This window comes from Salvelinus fontinalis, chromosome 37 (genome assembly GCF_029448725.1).
Source record: "Salvelinus fontinalis isolate EN_2023a chromosome 37, ASM2944872v1, whole genome shotgun sequence".
Lineage (NCBI taxonomy): Eukaryota > Metazoa > Chordata > Actinopteri > Salmoniformes > Salmonidae > Salvelinus > Salvelinus fontinalis.
In genome coordinates this window covers 32,519,213-32,541,082 of record NC_074701.1, presented here as the reverse complement: position 1 = coordinate 32,541,082, position 21,870 = coordinate 32,519,213, and the positions used below count along the sequence as shown (strand labels likewise).

Genomic DNA, 21,870 nt, shown 5'->3' with positions numbered 1-21,870 from the left:
CCAAAGGAATGCTGTACATGGTGTGCTACCTAAAGGAATGCTGTACATGGTGTGCTATCCAAAGGAATGCTGTACATGGTGTACTACCCAAAGGAATGCTGTACATGGTGTGCTACCCAAAGGAATGCTGTACATGGTGTGCTACCCAAAGGAATGCTGTACATGGTGTGCTACCCAAAGGAATGCTGTACAAGGTGTGCTACCCAAAGGAATGCTGTACATGGTGTGCTACCTAAAGGAATGCTGTACATGGTGTGCTACCCAAAGGAATGCTGTACATGGTGTGCTACCTAAAGGAATGCTGTACATGGTGTGCTATCCAAAGGAATGCTGTACATGGTGTACTACCCAAAGGAATGCTGTACATGGTGTGCTACCCAAAGGAATGCTGTACATGGTGTGCTACCCAAAGGAATGCTGTACATGGTGTGCTACCCAAAGGAATGCTGTACAAGGTGTGCTACCCAAAGGAATGCTGTACATGGTGTGCTACCCAAAGGAATGCTGTACATGGTGTGCTACCCAAAGGAATGCTGTACATGGTGTGCTACCCAAAGGAATGCTGTACATGGTGTGCTACCTAAAGGAATGCTATGTAAAGGAATGCTTCAGCATGTCAGAGCTCACACCAACCACCTTGTGAGAGATCAAGTACTGTGGAGAAAAATCCTGCATCGAAGATAATGCTTTTCAAATCTAGAATGTACTTCAAAATGGCTGCCAATCCCCAGTTGGCCTCAGAACAGTTCATTATCCATCAGATTAAGATGAATCTTTCTACACCCAAAGGGTTCCCATAGGGGGCAGGCGGGAAACTTAATAGCGTTGAAGCCATCGATCCGATGAATGCTTTGTCTTCTCTCAGTAGGCCGGAGCTGTTACTAAATAACACAGCTCTGATTATCATTAATCTTTAATGAGTTCTGAGCAGTGAAGCCGGCGCTAAGTGTTCCGGATCATACACGCCGTCTACACAATACAGTTCATGTTACAACGCCCCCCGACTCTCAAATTGGTCTTCCTTGTTTTGCTCAGGTCTAGACACATCGTTTTAGCAAAGTGTCTGCAAGCTGGGCGGGCTGCACCTAAGCAGGCAGGTGAAGGAGCAACTGTCGGACCTCCTGGAATATCATTTCTCTCCGGCACCTAACAAGACTAATTGACAGCTGGTGTGTGGGCTCTTTGTAGCCACTTTGGAGAATGTCAGAAGAAGTCATGGAGGTAAAAAACTGGCTGTGCAGCGGTTAGCATCTACGCCACCCTAGCAGGCTGTCTGTCACCTGAACACCTGCATAAACACTCCATCTCATCAGGCTAACAACACTTAGCTAACAGCAATCAGCTGGCTGGCTGCAGCACTAGCAGCTAGCATTTCTGCCTTGCCATGAGGCTAACAATTAGCGAGTTAGCATGCCACTGGGAGGCTAACGGAGTGTTTACATGACTGCCCATATGATAATTTGTATGAGGGTTACATGGAAAAACTGTCAATTCTCAATCCTCTCAAATTGTAATTATAAATGTTATCCAACATCATTATTTGGAAACAGCACATTGATGATATTTTTTCTATGGAAGAGTGATGTTGAACAGCGCCAGCAGTTCCATGCTTTTCTTAACTCTTGTTCTCAGCACCCCAGATTCACTATGCAATCTGACATGAATAAATGATTGCATTGGAGCAACTAGAGAGTGAAGCTTTTCCTTTTCTTTTTACATGACAGCCCAGCCTGCATGTTTAGCTAGATACCCAACTGAGCCCTGTTGTCGTCACAGAGCTAGTCTGATATCTGAGCAAACAGAGCCGAGGCGGCACCACTGAGATCCCTGAAGGTCACAATCATGTCCTCTACACTGTCTGCCTGCCTCCCTCCCTCCACCAATCCCTCCCTCTTTCTCTTTCTTCCTTTCTTTCTCTCTCTCTCCCACCCTCTTTCTCTCTCCGCATCACTGCACACAGCTCAAAGTACCAATTCTGACGTTAGGCGCATTTTGATTTCTACAGATCACTGGTTTGCTACCTTCCCTTCCCGGCTGCTAGGGGGTTGAGAATGGGGGAGACTGGGGGGCGCGGTGTGAGAGGATGATGGCTGGCTATGGCTTAGTAATAATAAGCAGCAGCACCAGAAAAGAGCAGCAGGCTATTGCTTTGCGTGTCCCAGCAGTGTCCGGTCAGTGTGTTCCCGTGTGATAGCTGAGAGAACAGACAGGACATTTCCATGGGCACATTGTTCCAACGAGACCAAACTGGCACTCAGGATGGCATTGTGCATAATATGTCTGTCTCAGCTAGTCAGCTTGCATTCAGGGTTGATCTGTGCTGGCAGAATAGAGGAGCTTTTATTTAACAGTACACAAATATTCACACTCACTCAAACAAACAGAAAAATTAGCAGGAGATGCTTCTGAGAGGGTGAAAATGGGTCTCATATCCTATATCCTGACAGACCATACAGAGTCCATCTTTCCCCTTGAAAATATTTAGAATAGGACACTCTAGACAGTATCAGTACCCGACAATGGCGCTGTTATTGTGGCGAACACTGATAATAGCAAACCTATATAAGCACATTCCACTGAAATAACCTCAAATCTCCATACAGACATGCTTTCAGCTGTCTCCCACAACAGTGGAGTGTCTACCTATAGGACAAACCCCTTCCTCACGTTGATCGTCTTGGTAAAGGAGAAATGCTCACTAACAGGAATTTAAACACATTTCTTCACATATTTTTTGAGAAATAAACTTTTTTATAGAACATTTCTGTGAGCTTTTATTTCAGCTCATGAAACATGGGACCAATACTTCACGTTGTGTTTATATTTTAATTCAGTGGAAAATTTGCACAAATTGCGGTAGACAGGGGAAAAGGTGGATCCGGTAATATGGGGCATAACTTTGTTTTGGGCTAGAGACGCAAGCATGACTGTCACCGTGCTCCATTCTTCCTCTATGGCAGTGACAGCGAAGCCTAGTCAAACTGGCCTGTGCTCTTGGTTCTAACAGGCAACATGAATAACATATCCACTTCACGCACGCTGTGAGCCGCTCCAATAATTAGACGGTTGACAGGGGCTATGATGGGGCTATGACGGGGGATATGACGGGCGATATGACGGGCGATATGACGGGCGATATGACGGGCGATATGACGGGCGATATGACGGGAGTTATGACGGGGGGGTTATGACGGGGGGTTATGACGGGGGGTTATGACGGGGGTTATGACGGGAGTTATGACGGGGGGGTTATGACGGGGGGTTATGACGGGGGTTATGACGGGGGTTATGACGGGGGTTATGACGGGCGATATGACGGGGGGGTTATGACGGGGGGGTTATGACGGGGGGTTATGACGGGGGGTTATGACGGGGGGGTTATGACGGGGGTTATGACGGGGGTTATGACGGGGGTTATGACGGGCGATATGACGGGGGGGTTATGACGGGGGGGTTATGACGGGGGGGTTATGACGGGGGGTTATGACGGGGGGTTATGACGGGGGTTATGACGGGGGTTATGACGGGCGATATGACGGGCGATATGACGGGGGGATATGACGGGGGGATATGACGGGGGGATATGACGGGGGGATATGACGGGGGGATATGACGGGGGGATATGACGGGGGGATATGACGGGGGGATATGACGGGGCGATATGACGGGGCGATATGACGGGCGATATGACGGGCGATATGACGGGGGGATATGACGGGGGGATATGACGGGGGGATATGACGGGGGGATATGACGGGGGGATATGACGGGGGATATGACGGGGGATATGACGGGGGGATATGACGGGCGATATGACGGGCGATATGACGGGCGATATGACGGGGGGGATATGACGGGGGGGATATGACGGGGGGGATATGACGGGGGGGATATGACGGGGGGGATATGACGGGGGGGATATGACGGGGGGGATATGACGGGGGGGATATGACGGGGGGGATATGACGGGGGGGATATGACGGGGGGGATATGACGGGGGTTATGACGGGGGGGATATGACGGGGGATATGACGGGGGATATGACGGGGGATATGACGGGGGATATGACGGGGGATATGACGGGGGATATGACGGGGGATATGACGGGGGATATGACGGGGGATATGACGGGGGATATGACGGGGGATATGACGGGGGATATGACGGGCGATATGACGGGCGATATGACGGGGGATATGACGGGGGTTATGACGGGGGATATGACGGGGGATATGACGGGGGGGTTATGACGGGGGATATGACGGGGGATATGACGGGGGATATGACGGGGGATATGACGGGGGGGTTATGACGGGGGATATGACGGGGGATATGACGGGGGATATGACGGGGGATATGACGGGGGATATGACGGGGGATATGACGGGGGGATATGACGGGGGATATGACGGGGGATATGACGGGGGATATGACGGGGGATATGACGGGGGATATGACGGGGATGAGGCTGGCTGATCACAGCTGTCACACATAATACTGGATGAAGCACTCATTCTGACATGACGCTCTGTAATCTGATACTCTCTTTGTTGAAGGCGTAGGGGTGCATCCTGTGCACTGTCATTGAAACTTATGTCAGATCTACACGATTCATGTGGATGGCCTACTTTGAGATCAAAATATGAATTTCACCAAAAACACCCGCATATCCCCTACCAGCCGCATATCCCCTACCAGCCGTCATCTGCTTCTCTCCGTCCGCTTTTTCTGCACATCTCCATCAGTTTTTATCAATTTAGCCGTGATGGCGAGCTGGGGTGGCTTATTGGAGCAGCCCGAAGTGTGAGTGAAGTGGATACACTATATTTTAATTTCCCCTGCATGCTGACTGGCTACATCACCGCTTGGTATGGCAACTGCACCGCCCCGATCGCAAGGCGCTACTGAGGATGGTGCGGATGGTCCAGTACATCACTGGGGCCGAGCGCCCTTTCCTCCAAGACCTCTATACCAGGCAGTGTCAGAGGAAGGCCCTAAAAATGATCAAAGACTCCAGCCACTCAAGTCATAAACTGTTTTCTCTGCTACCGCACGGCAAACGGTTTGGGACCACAGGGTACCTGAACAGCTTCTACCCCTGTTGTGGAAAAATCATTGTTTATTTTCAGCACGCTGGATGGGTTCCAACCAACTCAATGCACCATAGTACACATGTCAATCAGGAGCTCTGCCTGGGCAGACCAAGCAGTTGTCTTATATACGGCTACACAGACAAGTTATATTTGCATGATTTAGCATAATTAATAAATCATTACCGTTTTGTTTCCTACATGCGAGCGACGAATACTGTTTCATAACATGTGACAGTCCAACACCTCACAAGGCTTCTCCTTTCTAAGCGGAGACCTTAAACTGAGATATCTTTAGTTTGTTCTCAAAACAAGGTCTGGGCGTACTGCCACTTGCATAAACACAGAAATTGGTTTACAAAACAGCACATAAATAGAACACAGAAATTAGTTATAAGTAAAGCACAAACATATAAATTCCCGTTACAACCCCAAGCCATAATACTGCTGAACAGTTCATCAAATGGCAACCCGGACTATTACACTGGCCCTTTTCTGCACAGCACTCTCTAATACTGACTTCATGCACAATCACTGGACTCTACCCACAGACACACGTGCGCACACAAAAAACACACACACGCATATTGACGCCACACACATACAATTTCACACTTGTCACATACGCTGCTGCTACTCTGTTCATTATCTATCCTGATTGCCATGTCACTTTCACCCCTATCTACAGTGCATTCAGAAAGTATTCAGACCCCTTGACTTTTACCACATTTTGTTACGTTACAGCCTTATTCTAAAATCAATTAAAACACATTTTTGTCTTCCTCAATCTACACAAAATACCCCATAATGACAAAGCGAAAACAGGTTTTCAGAAACAGAAATACCTTATTTACATAAGTATTCAGTCCCTTTGCTATGAGACTCGAAATTGAGCTCAGATTAATCCTGTTTCCATTATTCATCCTTGAGATGTTTCTACAACTTGGAGTCCACCTGTGGTAAATTCAATAAATTGGACATGATTTGGAAAGGCACACACCTGTCTATATAAGGTCCCACAGTTGCCAGTGCATGTCAGAGCAAAAACCAAGCCATGAGGTCGAAGGACTTGTCCATAGAGCTCCGAGACAGCATTGTGTCGAGGCACAGATCTGGGGAAGGATACCAAACAAATGTCTGCAGCACTGAAGGTCCAAGAACACAGTGGCCTCCATTCTAGAATGGAAGAAGTTTGGAACCACCAAGAGCCTTCCTAGAGCTGGCCACCCAGCCAAACTGAGCAATCGCGGAAGAAGGGCCTTGGTCAGGGAGGTGAACAACAACCCGATGGTCACTGACAGAGCTCCAGAGTTCCTCTGTAGAGATGGGAGAACCTTCCAGAAGGACAACCATCTCCGCAGTACTCCACCAATCAAGCCTTTATGGTAGAGTGGCCAGACAGAAGCCACTCAGTAAAAGGCACATGACAAACCGCTTGGAGTTTGCTAAAAGGCATCTAAAGGAGAAACAAGATTCTCTGGTCTGATGAAACCAATATTGAACGCTTTGGCCTGAATGCCAAGCGTCACATCTGGAAGAAACCTGGCTCCATCCCTACGGTGAAGCATGGTGAGGACATGCTGTGGGGATGTTTTTCGATGGCAGGGACTGGGATACCAGTCAGGATCGAGGGAAAGATAAACGGAGCAAAGTACAGAGAGATCCTTGATAAAAACCTGCTCCAGAGCACTCAGGACCTCAGACTGGGGCGAAGGTTCACCTTCCAACAGGACAACGACCCGAAGCACACAGCCAAGACAACACAGGAGTGGCTTCGGAACAAGTCTCTGAATGTCCTTAAGTGGCCCAGCCAGAGCCCGGGCTTGAACCCGATCGAACATCTCTGGGGTGACCTGAAAATAGCTGTGCAGCAACACTCCCCATCCAACCTGACAGAGCTTGAGAGGATCTTCAGAGAAGAATGGGACAAACTCCCCAAATATAGGTGTACCAAGCTAGTAGTGTCATCCCTAGGGCTGTAGCAGTCACGAAATTTCATCAGCCGGTGATTGTTAAGCAAATAACTGGTTGCTCTCACGGTAATTGACCATTAATTAACATACACACATTTAGCATCTCCTGGCTTCCACACAGCCTACAAGCCACTGATGCAGACCTTTGGAACAGCTACATTTTTAAAAGGTCTAATAAATCCATGTAATATAGCCTACACCTTCACAATAAATCCATGATTTATTTTAGACAGGTCTAAAGAAGCATGATATGAAGAAAATGTAGTCTATTTCAGAAGAGAACAGAATAGAATAGAATGATAGGTCCTGATCTGGCTGTGCCAAATGGCTGTGGGCTACACTAGTTCATTTAGCAGACAAGATTGGCTTCAAATTCAGTGGCATTATTTTATAGTATGAAGAATAGAATTGAACAAAGCCGATTAAAATAGAAAGGATATTTTCTACAAAAGATTAGAGGGAGTGCGCACATGAGGCTATTCTGTGTTGAGCGGTTAACAAAGAAATAGTTTTTCCTATATGCTTAATTTAGAGTTATTAATGTAACTTTAGTTGTTCTACAAATGTTGGGCTATATGTTTAGATTTTGACCACATTGTAAGGATGCATGATGCGGCTCTAATGATGATTTGAAAAAAGTTAATTGAAAGGCATGAGCCCTGCTTTGTTTTTTGGCGCAGGTTGTACACACAGGTTGTTCATACACAATTTGAGAAGCACTTGATAATGCCTAAAATTTCCTGCCGGCACCCCAAAAAAATCCATGCCCTTTGCTGCCCTCCACCCTAAATGCTGCCAGCTCCAAAGCATCTCTCATCTCACTCACACGGCTCTCCATCAAGTACATCTCAGACACATCGCACATCCTTATCCAATTCCAAGGTGCATAATAAAAATATTGGGAGAACTGTCTATATTGACTTTGTCAGCCAACAAGATGAGTAGGCCTAATGAAGAGCCTCTGTCAGTCTACTGTCCCCCATAGTACAAAAGCTGACCTATTCTATTCTGAGCGAGAAATAAATATTCCAAACAGATCCCAAATTACGACAACCACTAGCATCAAAAAAACTTTTTTTGTGCGATGTGGCTGACACAACAGATCAGAACATTTAGCTTAAAATGGTGATAAACTATTAGGCTATTTCTTCACATTATAAGTGCAACAATGTGCACACGGCAGTAGGCTGTAAACACGAATGTTCTATTAGCGGGAAACACCATTATGCATGTAATGCTTCTATTATAAAGGCGAATTTTTATGGTGAAATTTATCTTCCCCAAACTTGAAACACATGTGCTGCTTATATATCTACCAGTTAGGCTCTACACCCCTTGACTTGAAAAAGTCAAGGGGTCTGAATAGTTACCTGAATGCATATTACCTCCATTAACACATTTTCTTACTTCGACCCCCTGAGCCATCCATAATTCAAATTTCACTCCGATGCGCTAGTTTGACAACCACTGTTAGCTAGCTACTTGTTTGACTGAATGATGGAGAATGCTAGTAAAGGGGTTACTTCAATTTCAAATCAATCCAAGATGGCTCTCTGGATAAAAGCAAATTTGCATCTACTGCCAGGCTGCATTGGTTTATCAGTGAAGTAGATCGAGTGAACAGTCCTGTAGCTTAGCATCTGCTTCATCTGAACACTTTAATTGATCTAGTCACAGGTGCTTCCTGCTTTAATTTTAGCTTGTAAGAAATCAGGAGGATAGAATTATGGTCAGATATGGAGGGCGAGGGAGAGCTTTGTATGCATCTCTGTGTGTGGAGTACAGTTCCAATGTGGGAATAACATGCCCCTTTTCCTCTCTTTTCAATCAAATCCAAAAGAATTACAGGACGAAGTAATATCTTGTAAGCAATTAAGCTAATTGTTTTCTTAAACAGTGGAGTATGAAATAAAGTGAAACCAGAAGTTCATACACACTTTCTGCTTGCCTTTATTTGTCTGAACCATACAGGCTCTATATCCAGCCACACAACTTGTATTGTCGTCCTGTATTTTGGGACATGAGCGTGCCAGACAGCCAAGTTATTCCCAGCATGTTATTCCCAGGACATCAGAGCAGGATAGAGGGGCATGTTATTCCCAGGACATCAGAGCAGGAGAGAGGGGCTTGTTATTCCCAGGACAAAAGAGCAGGATAGAGGAGCTTGTTATTATCAGGACATCAGAGCAGGATAGGGGCATGTTATTCCCACTACATCAGAGCAGGATAGAGGGGCATGTTATTATCAGGACATCAGAGCAGGATAGAGGGGCTTGTTATTATCAGGACATCAGAGCAGGATAGAGGGGCATGTTATTCCCATTACATCAGAGCAGGATAGAGGGGCATGTTATTCCCACTACATCAGAGCAGGAGAGAGGGGCTTGTTATTCCCAGGACAAAAGAGCAGGATAGAGGAGCTTGTTATTATCAGGACATCAGAGCAGGATAGAAGGGCATGTTATTCCCATTACATCAGAGCAGGATAGAGGGGCATGTTATTCCCACTACAGCAGAGCAGGATAGAGGGGCATGTTATTCCCAGGACATCAGAGCAGGATAGAGGGGCATGTTATTCCCACTACTTCAGAGCAGGATAGAGGGGCATGTTATTCCCATTACTTCAGAGCAGGATAGAGGGGCATGTTATTCCCATTACTTCAGAGCAGGATAGAGGGGCATGTTATTCCCATTACTTCAGAGCAGGATAGAGGGGCATGTTATTCCCACTACTTCAGAGCAGGATAGAGGGGCATGTTATTCCCATTACTTCAGAGCAGGATAGAGGGGCATGTTATTCCCATTACATCAGAGCAGGATAGAGGGGCATGTTATTCCCACTACTTCAGAGCAGGATAGAGGGGCATGTTATTCCCATTACTTCAGAGCAGGATAGAGGGGCATGTTATTCCCACTACAGCAGAGCAGGATAGAGGGGCATGTTATTCCCACTACTTCAGAGCAGGATAGAGGGGCATGTTATTCCCACTACTTCAGAGCAGGATAGAGGGGCATGTTATTCCCAGGACATCAGAGCAGGATAGAGGGGCATGTTATTCGCAGGACATCAGAGCAGGATAGAGGGGCATGATATTCCCAGGACATCAGAGCAGGATAGAGGGGCATGTTATTCCCAGGACATCAGAGCAGGATAGAGGGGCATGTTATTCCCAGGACATCAGAGCAGGATAGAGGGGCATGTTATTCCCACTACAGCAGAGCAGGATAGAGGGGCATGTTATTCCCAGGACATCAGAGCAGCGGAGAGGGGCATGTGTGTCAGTGAGTAGAAACTTATCACACCCTTGTTGGACGGCTGGGAGGTACGCTGCCGACTCCATGCTAGTATCAACAACACATGACACAACGCATTGAAGTCAACCATTGACAGCCTACTGTAGTAGCCAGGCCATAGGGAGGGACAACACATACAGTAGGCTACAGTGGACAGGAAAGGTTAGGAAATAGCCCAGTGCTCATACACAGTTCAGATGAATGGACCACTGCACATTTTGAAAAGACATGTGTTATTATTACGTTTTTAAAGTTCTTTCTCAATTTTATTTCTCACTGCATTGTTGGTAAGGGTCAGGTGCTTTTTCTATGCTTCCCTTTCTGAAGTTTCGTTTTTCTTCAAAAACAGCTGAATACACAATATTTTTGGTTAAGGAAAATATATTTTACAATGTTTTAAATAGTACAATGATTCTCTACACAATGACTGCTTGTTTTGTCACAAAATCTGAAATTAGGCGAACTATTAGAAGTTTAGCAACCAGGAAATGGCGGAGTGATCACTGCATAGTGCCCCTTCAAAGACAAACAAACTGTAGCACCACCTCTCAGGCTGTCTCCCAATGTACTGCTGGCACTCTACTTCCATTCCAGTGTGTGTGTGTCCTGGCCTAAACCTTGCATGTAGTCCCCAGACACCTAGTCTGGTCATAGGAAGTACAAAGTAGGAAGTACAAGTCAGCAACACTGGGACACTAAGAGAAAATAATAAGATAGGCCCATACTAATAAGACAAACAGTGTTCCCCACTCCGCATCACTGTGTGGCCTACTGTACGCTAGTAACCTCTGTATTAGATATGCACATATATGAGCATGGTTTTGGGTTGGATAATGATGTTCCTCGACTACAGCTCAGTGTTCAACATCATAGTGCCCTCCAAGCTCGTTACCAAGATCCAGGGACTGAACACCTCCCTCTACAACTGGATCCTGGACTTCCTGACAGGCAGGGTAAACAACACCTCTGCCACGCTGGCTCTCAACACGGGGACCCCCCAGGGGTGTGTGCTTAGCCCCCTCCTGTACTCCTTGTTCACCCATGACTGGGTAGCCAAGCACGACTCCAACACCATCATGAAGTTTGCTGACAACACAACAGTGGTAGGCCTGTGTCAGAGGAAGGCCCCAAAAAATGTCAAAGACTCCAGTCACCCAAGTCATAGACAGTTCTCTGCTAACGCACGGCAAGCAGTACCAGAGAGCCAAGTCTAGGTCCAAAAGGCTCCTTAACAGCTTCTACCCCCAAGCCATAAAACTGCTGAACAATTAGTCAAATGACCACCATGACTATTTACATTCACCCCCCCCCCCCCCCTTGTTTATACACTGGTCCTACTCACAGTTTATTATCTATGCAGTCACTTTACCCCTACCTACATGAACAAATGACCTGGACTAACCTGTACCCCGTACATTGACTCGGTACCGGTGCCCCCTGTATATAGCCTCCACATTGACTCGGTACCGGTGCCCCCTGTATATATCCTGACTAACCTGTACCCCGTACATTGACTCGGTACCGGTGCCCCTGTATATATCCTGACTAACCTGTACCCTGTACATTGACTCGGTACCGGTGCCCCTGTATATATCCTGACTAACCTGTACCCCGTACATTGACTCGGTACCGGTGCCCCCTGTATATATCCTGACTAACCTGTACCCCGTACATTGACTCGGTACCGGTGCCCCCTGTATATATCCTGACTAACCTGTACCCGTACATTGACTCGGTACCGGTGCCCCCTGTATATATCCTGACTAACCTGTACCCCGTACATTGACTCGGTACCGGTGCCCCCTGTATATATCCTGACTAACCTGTACCCCGTACATTGACTCGGTACCGGTGCCCCCTGTATATATCCTGACTAACCTGTACCCCGTACATTGACTCGGTACCGGTGCCCCCTGTATATATCCTGACTAACCTGTACCCCGTACATTGACTCGGTACCGGTGCCCCCTGTATATATCCTGACTAACCTGTACCCCGTACATTGACTCGGTACCGGTGCCCCCTGTATATATCCTGACTAACCTGTACCCCGTACATTGACTCGGTACCGGTGCCCCCTGTATATATCCTGACTAACCTGTACCCCGTACATTGACTCGGTACCGGTGCCCCCTGTATATATCCTGACTAACCTGTACCCCGTACATTGACTCGGTACCGGTGCCCCCTGTATATATCCTGACTAACCTGTACCCCGTACATTGACTCGGTACCGGTGCCCCCTGTATATATCCTGACTAACCTGTACCCCGTACATTGACTCGGTACCGGTGCCCCTGTATATATCCTGACTAACCTGTACCCCGTACATTGACTCGGTACCGGTGCCCCTGTATATATCCTGACTAACCTGTACCCCGTACATTGACTCGGTACCGGTGCCCCCTGTATATATCCTGACTAACCTGTACCCCGTACATTGACTCGGTACCGGTGCCCCCTGTATATAGCCTCCACATTGACTCGGTACCGGTGCCCCCTGTATATAGCCTCCACATTGACTCTGTACCGGTACCCCCTGTATATAGCCTCCACATTGACTCGGTACCGGTGCCCCTGTATATAGCCTCCACATTGACTCGGTACCGGTGCCCCCTGTATATAGCCTCCACATTGACTCTGTACCGGTACCCCCTGTATATAGCTTTAGAACTGCATTATCCTGTTTCTTCTCTCACATTTCACTGTTTTATTTCATATCAATATTACTACCTTCTTTCTGCATTGTTGGGAAGGAGCTCGCAAGTTAAGCATTTCACTGTACTTTATTGCACATGCTGTATCCTGTGGATGTGACCAAAAAGCTTTAAAATGTTCCCCTTCTGCAGAAAACACCTGCCTGCGTGATAGGTGAGAACACTGAGTTGAGTGCCCATCCAGTGATCAGGAAGGGAAGGAGATGAGGTTAAAATAGATGGAGAGGAAGCCATTAAACAGTATTGGGACATGTCCCAGGGATGGTACAGAGAGGGGGTAAGGTCATGAAATGCAACACCACCTCACACGCATCATCCCCCCCAGCCATCAGTTCCCCCCTGATGCCCAGTATCCCCAGCGCCAGAGGCCCCCGCTGCCCTGAATCCCGTTACTAACACCATGCCAACGAAGCCAGCCTCGCCAGTCAGCTGAACACAGATCCGGTTTCCCTCCTTAATGCTCCCAACAAGCCTGTTCCCTCTGTGGCCAAGTGTCAAACCAACCCCTCCCCCCAAAGTCACCCCCGAGGACTAGCACCACTCTACCCTGCCTTCACCCTGAATATCTTTATACATTATATTGAGAAAGACAGGTGATCCATCCAGAGACCCAGGTCAGGCATGGTTGCGTTAGAACCACTCCCCAGGTACAAAGCCCCGGATGTGTGTTTCAGCTGGGCTGCCTGGTTGGCTGACTGGCCTGGGTGATGTGTTCACGCTGGTAATTAAAAGGTAATACAGGAAAGAGACTCCTGAGAAGCTGTTAGCCCTATAGCTCTCCCTGGCATAATCCTAACTTGAGATGCAGGAAAATGCATACAACTCAAATCTTAGCACGAATTTTCCATTGAGATCAATGCACGATTCAATGGTGAAGTAGTTTCACGCATGTTTCTCAAATTAGGTTTCTATCCTTTAATTACTCCTAACCAGAAGGGACACACCATCGTCATGTTAACAAACATCATAATGCCCGGTTTCACATCACCCAAATCGGCTTAAGGGGTTCAGCGCAATCTGTCATCCTCTAAAGACTGATATGGCTCTCTGTGTTTCACATATAACATAGAAACAGGACAAAGTGGATACACACACACAAAAGTATGTGAACACACATTCAAATTAGTGGATTCGGCTATTTCAACCACACACGTTGCAGACGCGTGCATAAAATCAAGCACACGGCCATGCAATCTCCATAAACAAACACTGGCAGTAGAATGACCCGTACTGAAGACTTCAGTGACTTTCAACGTGGCTCCATCATAGGATGCCATCTTTCCAACAAGTCAGTTCCTCAAAATGTCTACCCTGGTCAACTGTGTCGTGTCTGGACTATCATTAAATGTGAAGACTGCTATTTTATCAAATCTATTCTCTGTGTAATTATTATTACTTGATTAAACCAATCATGTAAACTTTAACTAGGAAGTCGGGGAACCAAGGGAAAATGTTTATAGAGTCTCTATTTCCCAAATCGACTCTTCAGATATTTTCATATCTTATCGATTAGTCTTCTATTAATGTATCATTATTACCTCATGAGTTCTCATTACTGAACGTTGCAAACCCTTGGATATCTGCACGAACCCAGGCCTAAATGATGAATCATCGATATACAAATTGGCTTAATTATTTATTTACTGACTAACGAAATAACCACAGAAATACATAAAACAAACAATAGATATTGGTTACTAACACAATGCATTGATAAGTATTCTCGTACTAGACTTACGTAATTTCCAGCTGCAGACTAGAAATTCTACGTCTAGGATTTGCTCTTATTCTGTAGTGATAGATAGTCTCAGAGTTGAACCATTTCCAGCCAACGCTACAAGCTGTATGGTCTCCATGACCTATACAGTTGTTGTTCTTAACCATTTTTTTTTTCTTTACCCCCCTTTTCTCCCCAATTCCGTGGTATCCAATTGTTAGTAATTACTATCTTGTCTCATCGCTACAACTCCCGTACGGGCTCGGGAGAGACGAAGGTCGAAAGCCATGCGTCCTCCGAAACACAACCCAACCGCACTGCTTCTTAACACAGCGCACATCCAACCCGGAAGCCAGCCGCACCAATGTGTCGGAGGAAACACTGTGCACCTGGCGACCTTGGCTAGCGTGCACTGCGCCCGGCCCGCCACAGGAGTCGCTGGTGCGCAATGGGACGAGGATATCCCCTCCCTAACCCGGACGAAGCTAGGCCAATTCCATGACGCATGATGTAATGTCTGGCCTCACGGGGGCATGGCCACTGTCTAGTTAACCTGTTGAGGATGGGGGCGCTGTTGAGACTATTTATGCTAATTGGGTAATTTTTGAAACGGCTTCCCACAAAATCCTTGATCGTACAATATGCATATTATTATTATTATTGGATAGAAAACAGTCTATAGTTTCTATAGGAGTTGAAATTTTGTCTCTAAGTGGAACAGAGCCCATTCTACAGCAATTTCCCTGACATGGAGTCAGATTTCAGAAATGTTGGCCACTGTTCTGAAGTCAGTTAAAAGGGCACTGTTATTGCTATGACTATACAGACACTGCTTACGTCTTCCCCTGGATGCCTTTACGTGATGACGATTTCAATGGGGTCGATTGCGCGTTCACAGGCACTACGAATGAAAAAACCCTGAGGCTAGTCATTATTTTGGAGCTGCGTCATGCGCCTAGAGGACACCGGCCCGCACCTGTTCCAAGCATTAGTGAAGGGGGTAATATTACTCGGGTCATGTTTCTACTCGTTATGGGAGTTAAAAACATCATAAGGTAGTTAATTTAAAGCGTTTTATAGCAATTTATATCCGTTTAGTGCGATTTTGGGACATTTATTTCTTTAACGCTGTGAATAGCTGGGCACGCTTTCAGTTCATCCCGAACGCAGTTGGCATTTCCACATGGCAAGAGGACAGCTTTCCACCAAAAGACGATTACTCCCAAGAAAGGATCCTTTGCCCAAGATACTGATGGAAGAACAGCTCAAAGTAGGACATTTTTATTATGATAAATCGTGTTTCTGTCTAAACATTTTAGTGGCTTAGGACGCCATGTTTTTTGACGTAGCTTCGCTTGGCGCAAACTGTATTGAAAAGTAAGGATAAATTAAAAAATGTAATTCCGCAATTGTATTAAGAATTAAATTGTCTATCAATCCCTGTCCACCCTATATTTTTTAGTCACGTTTATGAGTATTTATGTATAAGAGTAGATCACTGTCTAAGTGGCGCAAGGACATTTTCTGACCAGCTGAGCTACATTTCACATTGTCTAACCATGATTTTGGTGGCTAAATATAAAAAAATTCGATCAAACTCTATATGGATTGTGTAATATGATGTTACAGGAGTGTCATCTGAAGAATTCTGAGAAGGTTAGTGAAAAAATTAATATATTTTTGGCGATGTTGACGTTATCGCCCACTTTGGCTAGAATCAATGCTGGGCTGCTATGTGCTATGTGCTATGCTAATATAACGATTTATTGTGTTTTCGCTGTAAGACACTTAGAAAATCTGAAATATTGTCTGTATTCACAGGATCTGTGTCTTTCGATTCGTGTATGCTGTGTATTTTTACGAAATGTTTGATGATAAGTAGGTAAACACGTTGCTCAATGTAGTTTTTCTAGTCCATTTGTGACGGTGGGTGCAATTGTAACCTATGCCATCTACCTGAAATATGCACTTTTTTCTAACAAAACCTATCCCATACCATAAATATGTTATCAGACTGTCATCTGATGATTTTTTTTGTTGGTTAGGGGCTATAAATATCTTAGTTTAGCCGAATTGGTGATGGCTACTGGTGTTGGTGGACAAATAAAAGATGGTGGATTATGCTAAAGTGTTTTTAGGTAATAGATGTACATCTTTACATATTGTGTCTTCCCTGTAAAACATTTTAAAAATCGGACATGTTGACTGGATTCACAAGATCTGTGTCTTTCATTAGCTGTATTGGACTTTAATGTGTGAAAGTTAAATATTTAAAAAAAATATTTTTTTTGGAATTTCGCGGCACTGGTTTTTCAGTGGGGGGGGGGGGGGGGGTGGCGCTAGCGGCACGCTGATCCTAGACAGGTTAAACTTTATATGAAAATCCAAACTCTCATTTAGAAGGCTAACATCACATTACACCTTTTTACAAATAGTTTCATATTTACTCATTCATTTTATCCAACATCTATATGTAAATCTGATCTTTGAAAAGTGTACACAAACAGAGATACAGTAATGTGGGTTTCCTGTCCGTCATGAGATCACCAAATGAAAAACACTCGTCATGACTGTGCCTTAAGTGTCCACGGACCACTCCCACATTCTCAAAAATAGAAATATTGTTTAATTATTAAAACTTTTGATGTCCAAGGGTCTCTCTGTGTTCCACAGTTTACATTCCAATCTTGAACACTACAGAGCATAGGGGCAGCGTGTTTTATGACCGAGCATAAAACAGCCGACTTCCTACTCGTAGAGCGATCCTTCAGATCGTCACAGGAGAGTTATGACAGCTCTAAGTGCTGCTATTGTGAAGTGGAAACGTCTAGGAGCAACAACAGCTCAGCCTGGGAAATGGTAGACCACACAAACTCACAGAACGGAACATTGAAGTGCTGAAGTGTGTAACATTTGTCTGCCCTAGGTTGTAACACTTACTACCGAGTTCCAAAGTTCCTCTGGAAGCAACGTCAGCACAATAACTGTTCATCAGGAGCTTCATGAAATGGCTTTCCATGGCCGAGCAGCCGCACACAAGCCTAAGATCACCATGTGTAATGCCAAGCGTCGGCTGGAGTGGTGTAAAGCTAGCCAACATTGGACTCTGGAGCAGTGGAAACTAGTTCTCTGGAGTGATGAATCACGCTTCATCATCTGGCAGTCCGACGGACAAATCTGGGTTTGGCAGATGCCAGGAGAACGCTTTCTGCCCCAATGCATAGTGTCAACTGTAACATTTGGTGGAGGTGGAATAATGGTCTGTGGCTGTTTTCATGGTTCGGGCTAGGGAAATCTTAACGCTACAGCATATGATGACATTCTAGACAATTCTGTGCTTCGTACTTTGTGGCAACAGTTTGCAGACGGACCTTTTCTGTTTCAGCATGACAATACCCCTGTGCACGAAGCTAGGTCCATATAGAAAAGGTTTGTCGAGATCGCTGTGGAAGAACTTGACTGGCCTGCACAGAGCCCTGACCTCAACCCCATTGAACATCTTTGGGATGAATTGGAATGCCGACTGCGAGCCAGGCATAATAGCCAAACATCAGTGCCCGACCTCACTAATGGTCATGGCTGAATGGAAGAAAGTCCCTGCAGCAATATCCCAACATCTAGTGGAAAGCCTTCCCAGAAGAATGAAGGCTGTTATAGCAGCAAAAGGGGGAGCAACTCCATATTACACTGTACATGTGCATGTGAAGAATAAAACTTGAAGTTGAAATTAAGGGATGGTGGAGGCTGGAGGAGGGTGGATGGAAAGAGTGCCCTTTGCCTGTCCTGCTGTCATCCCTCTGATGCCCCTGGCTGTCACAATACAACACCCAACAGAGATGGGCAGAAAGGGGCCGTCCCCCCACCCTATGCCAGGAGGACTTTGCAGAGGGGCAGAAAGGGCCCTCTTTCTCCCTCTCGCAACCTTTTTTGGGGGGTGCAATTTTAAAACTGATTTCCGGTAATATGATATCTGAGTGAGCGTGACTAACAAAATCAATGGGGACCCCCTAGAGGTCAGGGCTGCTGGACACTTATATAACTGGCAAGACCAACTTACTGTTAATTGAAAATGTTAGTGACTGTCAGTGACTGACATAGGAGGAAAACGGCTGATGCACTACCAAATTTCAAAACGGCATGTTATTATATTATGCTACCAGTAAGTTGAGACCTCGACTGGCCTCCTAAAACATGTTTTTTTAACCGACAGCATCATCTGTGCAGAGACTGGAGAAAACAATGAAATGCTCTTGGAGTTGCAGCGGTGTATGTTATGTTACGTGTGCAATTTGATTTGATCTGTGAGGTGCCCACCTCGGAGGTCTATAACTATCCAGCTAAACCAACAAGAGGACCACTTGTGCCCTATACAACACTGGGTGATAGCAAACTGAAGCAGTCTTTTACCCACAGGTGATTCATACATGATTCATTCTTTATGTGGGCCACCCCTAGCCTACTGTTGCACTGGAACAAACCAACTAGGCAGGCAGCACAGCAGGGGCATCCATACAGTCTATTTTCAGATCAGCCATCCAGGTTACATTCAGCAAGCAACACCACCAGGCATTTCACAGACACAGAATACTGAAATATACTAAGTATTGACTCTACTGAAAAACATGTAATAACTGGTTTCCCAGGGGTCTGGAATATTATCATAAATTAGAGAATTTTGCAGCCTATATTAGGTGTACTCCCCTACCACATAGACTGGCCTGTTGTATGTTGGTGACAGTTGTCTAGCTATAGAGTAGTTGACAGCTCCTCAGCCTACCCACTGGGAAAAACTGGTTGCATCAACGTTTTTTTTCCACAATGTGGAAAACTTTACTATTTTTTTCACCCTACCTTTAACCTAAATCCAATAACATGTTTTGTTGATTTTACGTGGAATAAACGTTAGTTGACAACTCAACCAAATGTAAATCAACACTATAAGTTGATGGTGAGTCACTATCTCAGTGAAGGCTAAAGCAACAACACGAATTGGACTCAAGTCAATATGCCATGGTAAATCAACCACCCCAGTCCAGGCCGGGGAGCTTTTATAAACAAGGGATGACAACGTCGGGTCATAAGGTGGACAGTAAAATGTGTCAAGACAGACAGTGGCGTATCATCTATCACCGTAAATGTGACATTATGCACAACTTGCCTTTATAATATGAGCGCCACATCAATAACCAACCGTTGACGGTTGAGGTGTTTGTCATTACCTTCTTTTTGATGTTACAGTGGCAGCAGACGGTCCACAGGTATTTGAGGGTCCTCCACAGGAGAATGATGAAGAGACCTCCGAAAAACGTGACCATGGAGGAGGCGAGGAATGCCCACCACATGCGCTGGCCATTGTTGTCGCAGGGCACGTCTGGCGAGAAGGGGATGATCACGTCCATCTTGGACATCGAGATCGAGGCGTCCGGATTTTTGTTAAAATAGTTATTTCTACTCATCATAGAGTTGCCGCTTCCATGGGGAACGGTGGCGTCCGCCTCAGCTAGCATCTAGGAGCCTTGGCGAGCCTATGCCAGCGTCCCCAGCCCCACTCACCAGCCATATTGCTTTAAAAAAACTATGCGTTGTATATTCTCACCCGCACTTAATTAATTGTATGTTTATTTCAATTTATTTCAGATTTCCGCGACAGTCGAAAACGCCGCACTCACTAACTGGACCGAAATAGCCGGTCGGTGTCCATTCGCGAGAGGCATTTAAATCCGCAGTAATGACAAACGTTGAGCGCTTTTCATTTTGTGAGGTTTTCCGAGTTTTTCAGGACCAATGCCATGGCAAAGATGGTCTGTCTCATCTATCAGCCGTCGAGGCTGCCAATGATGTTTCAGATTATGATAGGCGCAGCGACATTGAAAAGGGGCTGTTTTCTTCAAACAGTTTCTGTCTGACCTCTCAAGTCGTCTTCCATCCAGGGATTCGGTCGATTAACAGCGGAAAATCGATTTCACTTTTCTAAACGCCAATTTAATCGATAGCCTCGATGGTTTTTGAATGGCAGAAGCTATTTCAAGTCCCCAAACTGTTGCCAAGATGCGAAAACACAAACGACATCATCTAGCGGCGTGTTCGCTTTCTGACATACAAGCGCTCGGGTGATGTCGCCTTCGCAATTGACTGTCCCCATTCCTTCCCCTTCATCCAGCCCAGGATCGCGCAGTTCGGCCAGTTGATAGTGCCTGTCAGAGCCGCTCGCTCCACTGAATGCTAGAGAGATTTACAGGTAGGAGGGGCGGTGCGTAGCTCAAACCGCTCAAAGATGGTCAGAAAGCAGTAATACCGCCAAGCGCTGATGTTTATACCAAGTGCCAGCCACTCGTCTCAGTCAGTTCCTATTGTGCTTTCAAGACCACTGAGAACTCGGGAAAAAACAAGATCAAGTCATGACGTCAGTGACGTCAGGTCGGAAAGTCGGAGATCTAGAAAGAGCCACTGAGTTTCCGACTTGGAATTCCGAGTTGGATGACCGTTCAAAAAAAAAAATCCCAGTCGCATCTTGTTTTTACCGCGTCCCCAGTGGTCTTGAACGCGGCATTAGGCAATACATTGCGCCCTTTCGGTGTAATGTATTCACGTGACACATGTCTCTGAGCTACATATGTGACTGTCATGTTCATTTGAACAGCAGCCCACAATAACTCGTACTGTGATGCAGCAGCAACTTCGGTTTGAAATGCCAAGGCTTCCATTTTAGGACAGTTATTAGATTGGCCACAGATGAGTTCATACATCACAGCAGTTGCCCCCATTTTAATTCTCAGACCTGAACCTGATGATAGGAGTTTCCCTTGCTAAACAGGCTTCTGTCACTATAATGATATTTTCAAATGTTCTGTTATCTGTACATTACATTGGCTTATTTTCATCTTCATTTGAAGGAGGCTCCTTCAATCATTCACCATAATATGTGTTTCCAGTGCCAAAGCCCTTATTCTGCCCCCAGTCAATTATCCTTTACATTCTGAAGACAATTAGACAGAGGATAAGACAGGAACAGGTGCCACCCACAGACAGATGCATCAGTGGCCTATAGAAAGACATGGTGTGTCTCAGGACAGGACGGT

The 21,870-nt window shown here is 45.8% G+C and overlaps 1 protein-coding gene across 25 annotated transcripts in view; it reads right to left on the bottom strand.

Moving 5' to 3' along the window:
• The window catches only part of LOC129836540 (calcium-activated potassium channel subunit alpha-1-like), a 361,164-nt gene extending 339,897 nt beyond the window's left edge, over positions 1-21,267 (bottom strand). For 5 of the 25 annotated variants that reach the window (XM_055902878.1, XM_055902876.1, XM_055902880.1 and 2 more), the window contains exon 1: positions 20,011-21,262. In XM_055902878.1, coding sequence (XP_055758853.1) covers positions 20,011-20,298 — 288 coding nt within the window. In that variant the 5' untranslated portion in view covers positions 20,299-21,262. Of the gene's footprint in view, positions 1-20,010 lie in introns of all 25 variants that reach the window. The other 20 variants (XM_055902877.1, XM_055902875.1, XM_055902874.1 and 17 more) reach the window with 7 other exon arrangements.
• Between the last annotated feature and the right edge of the window lie 603 nt (positions 21,268-21,870).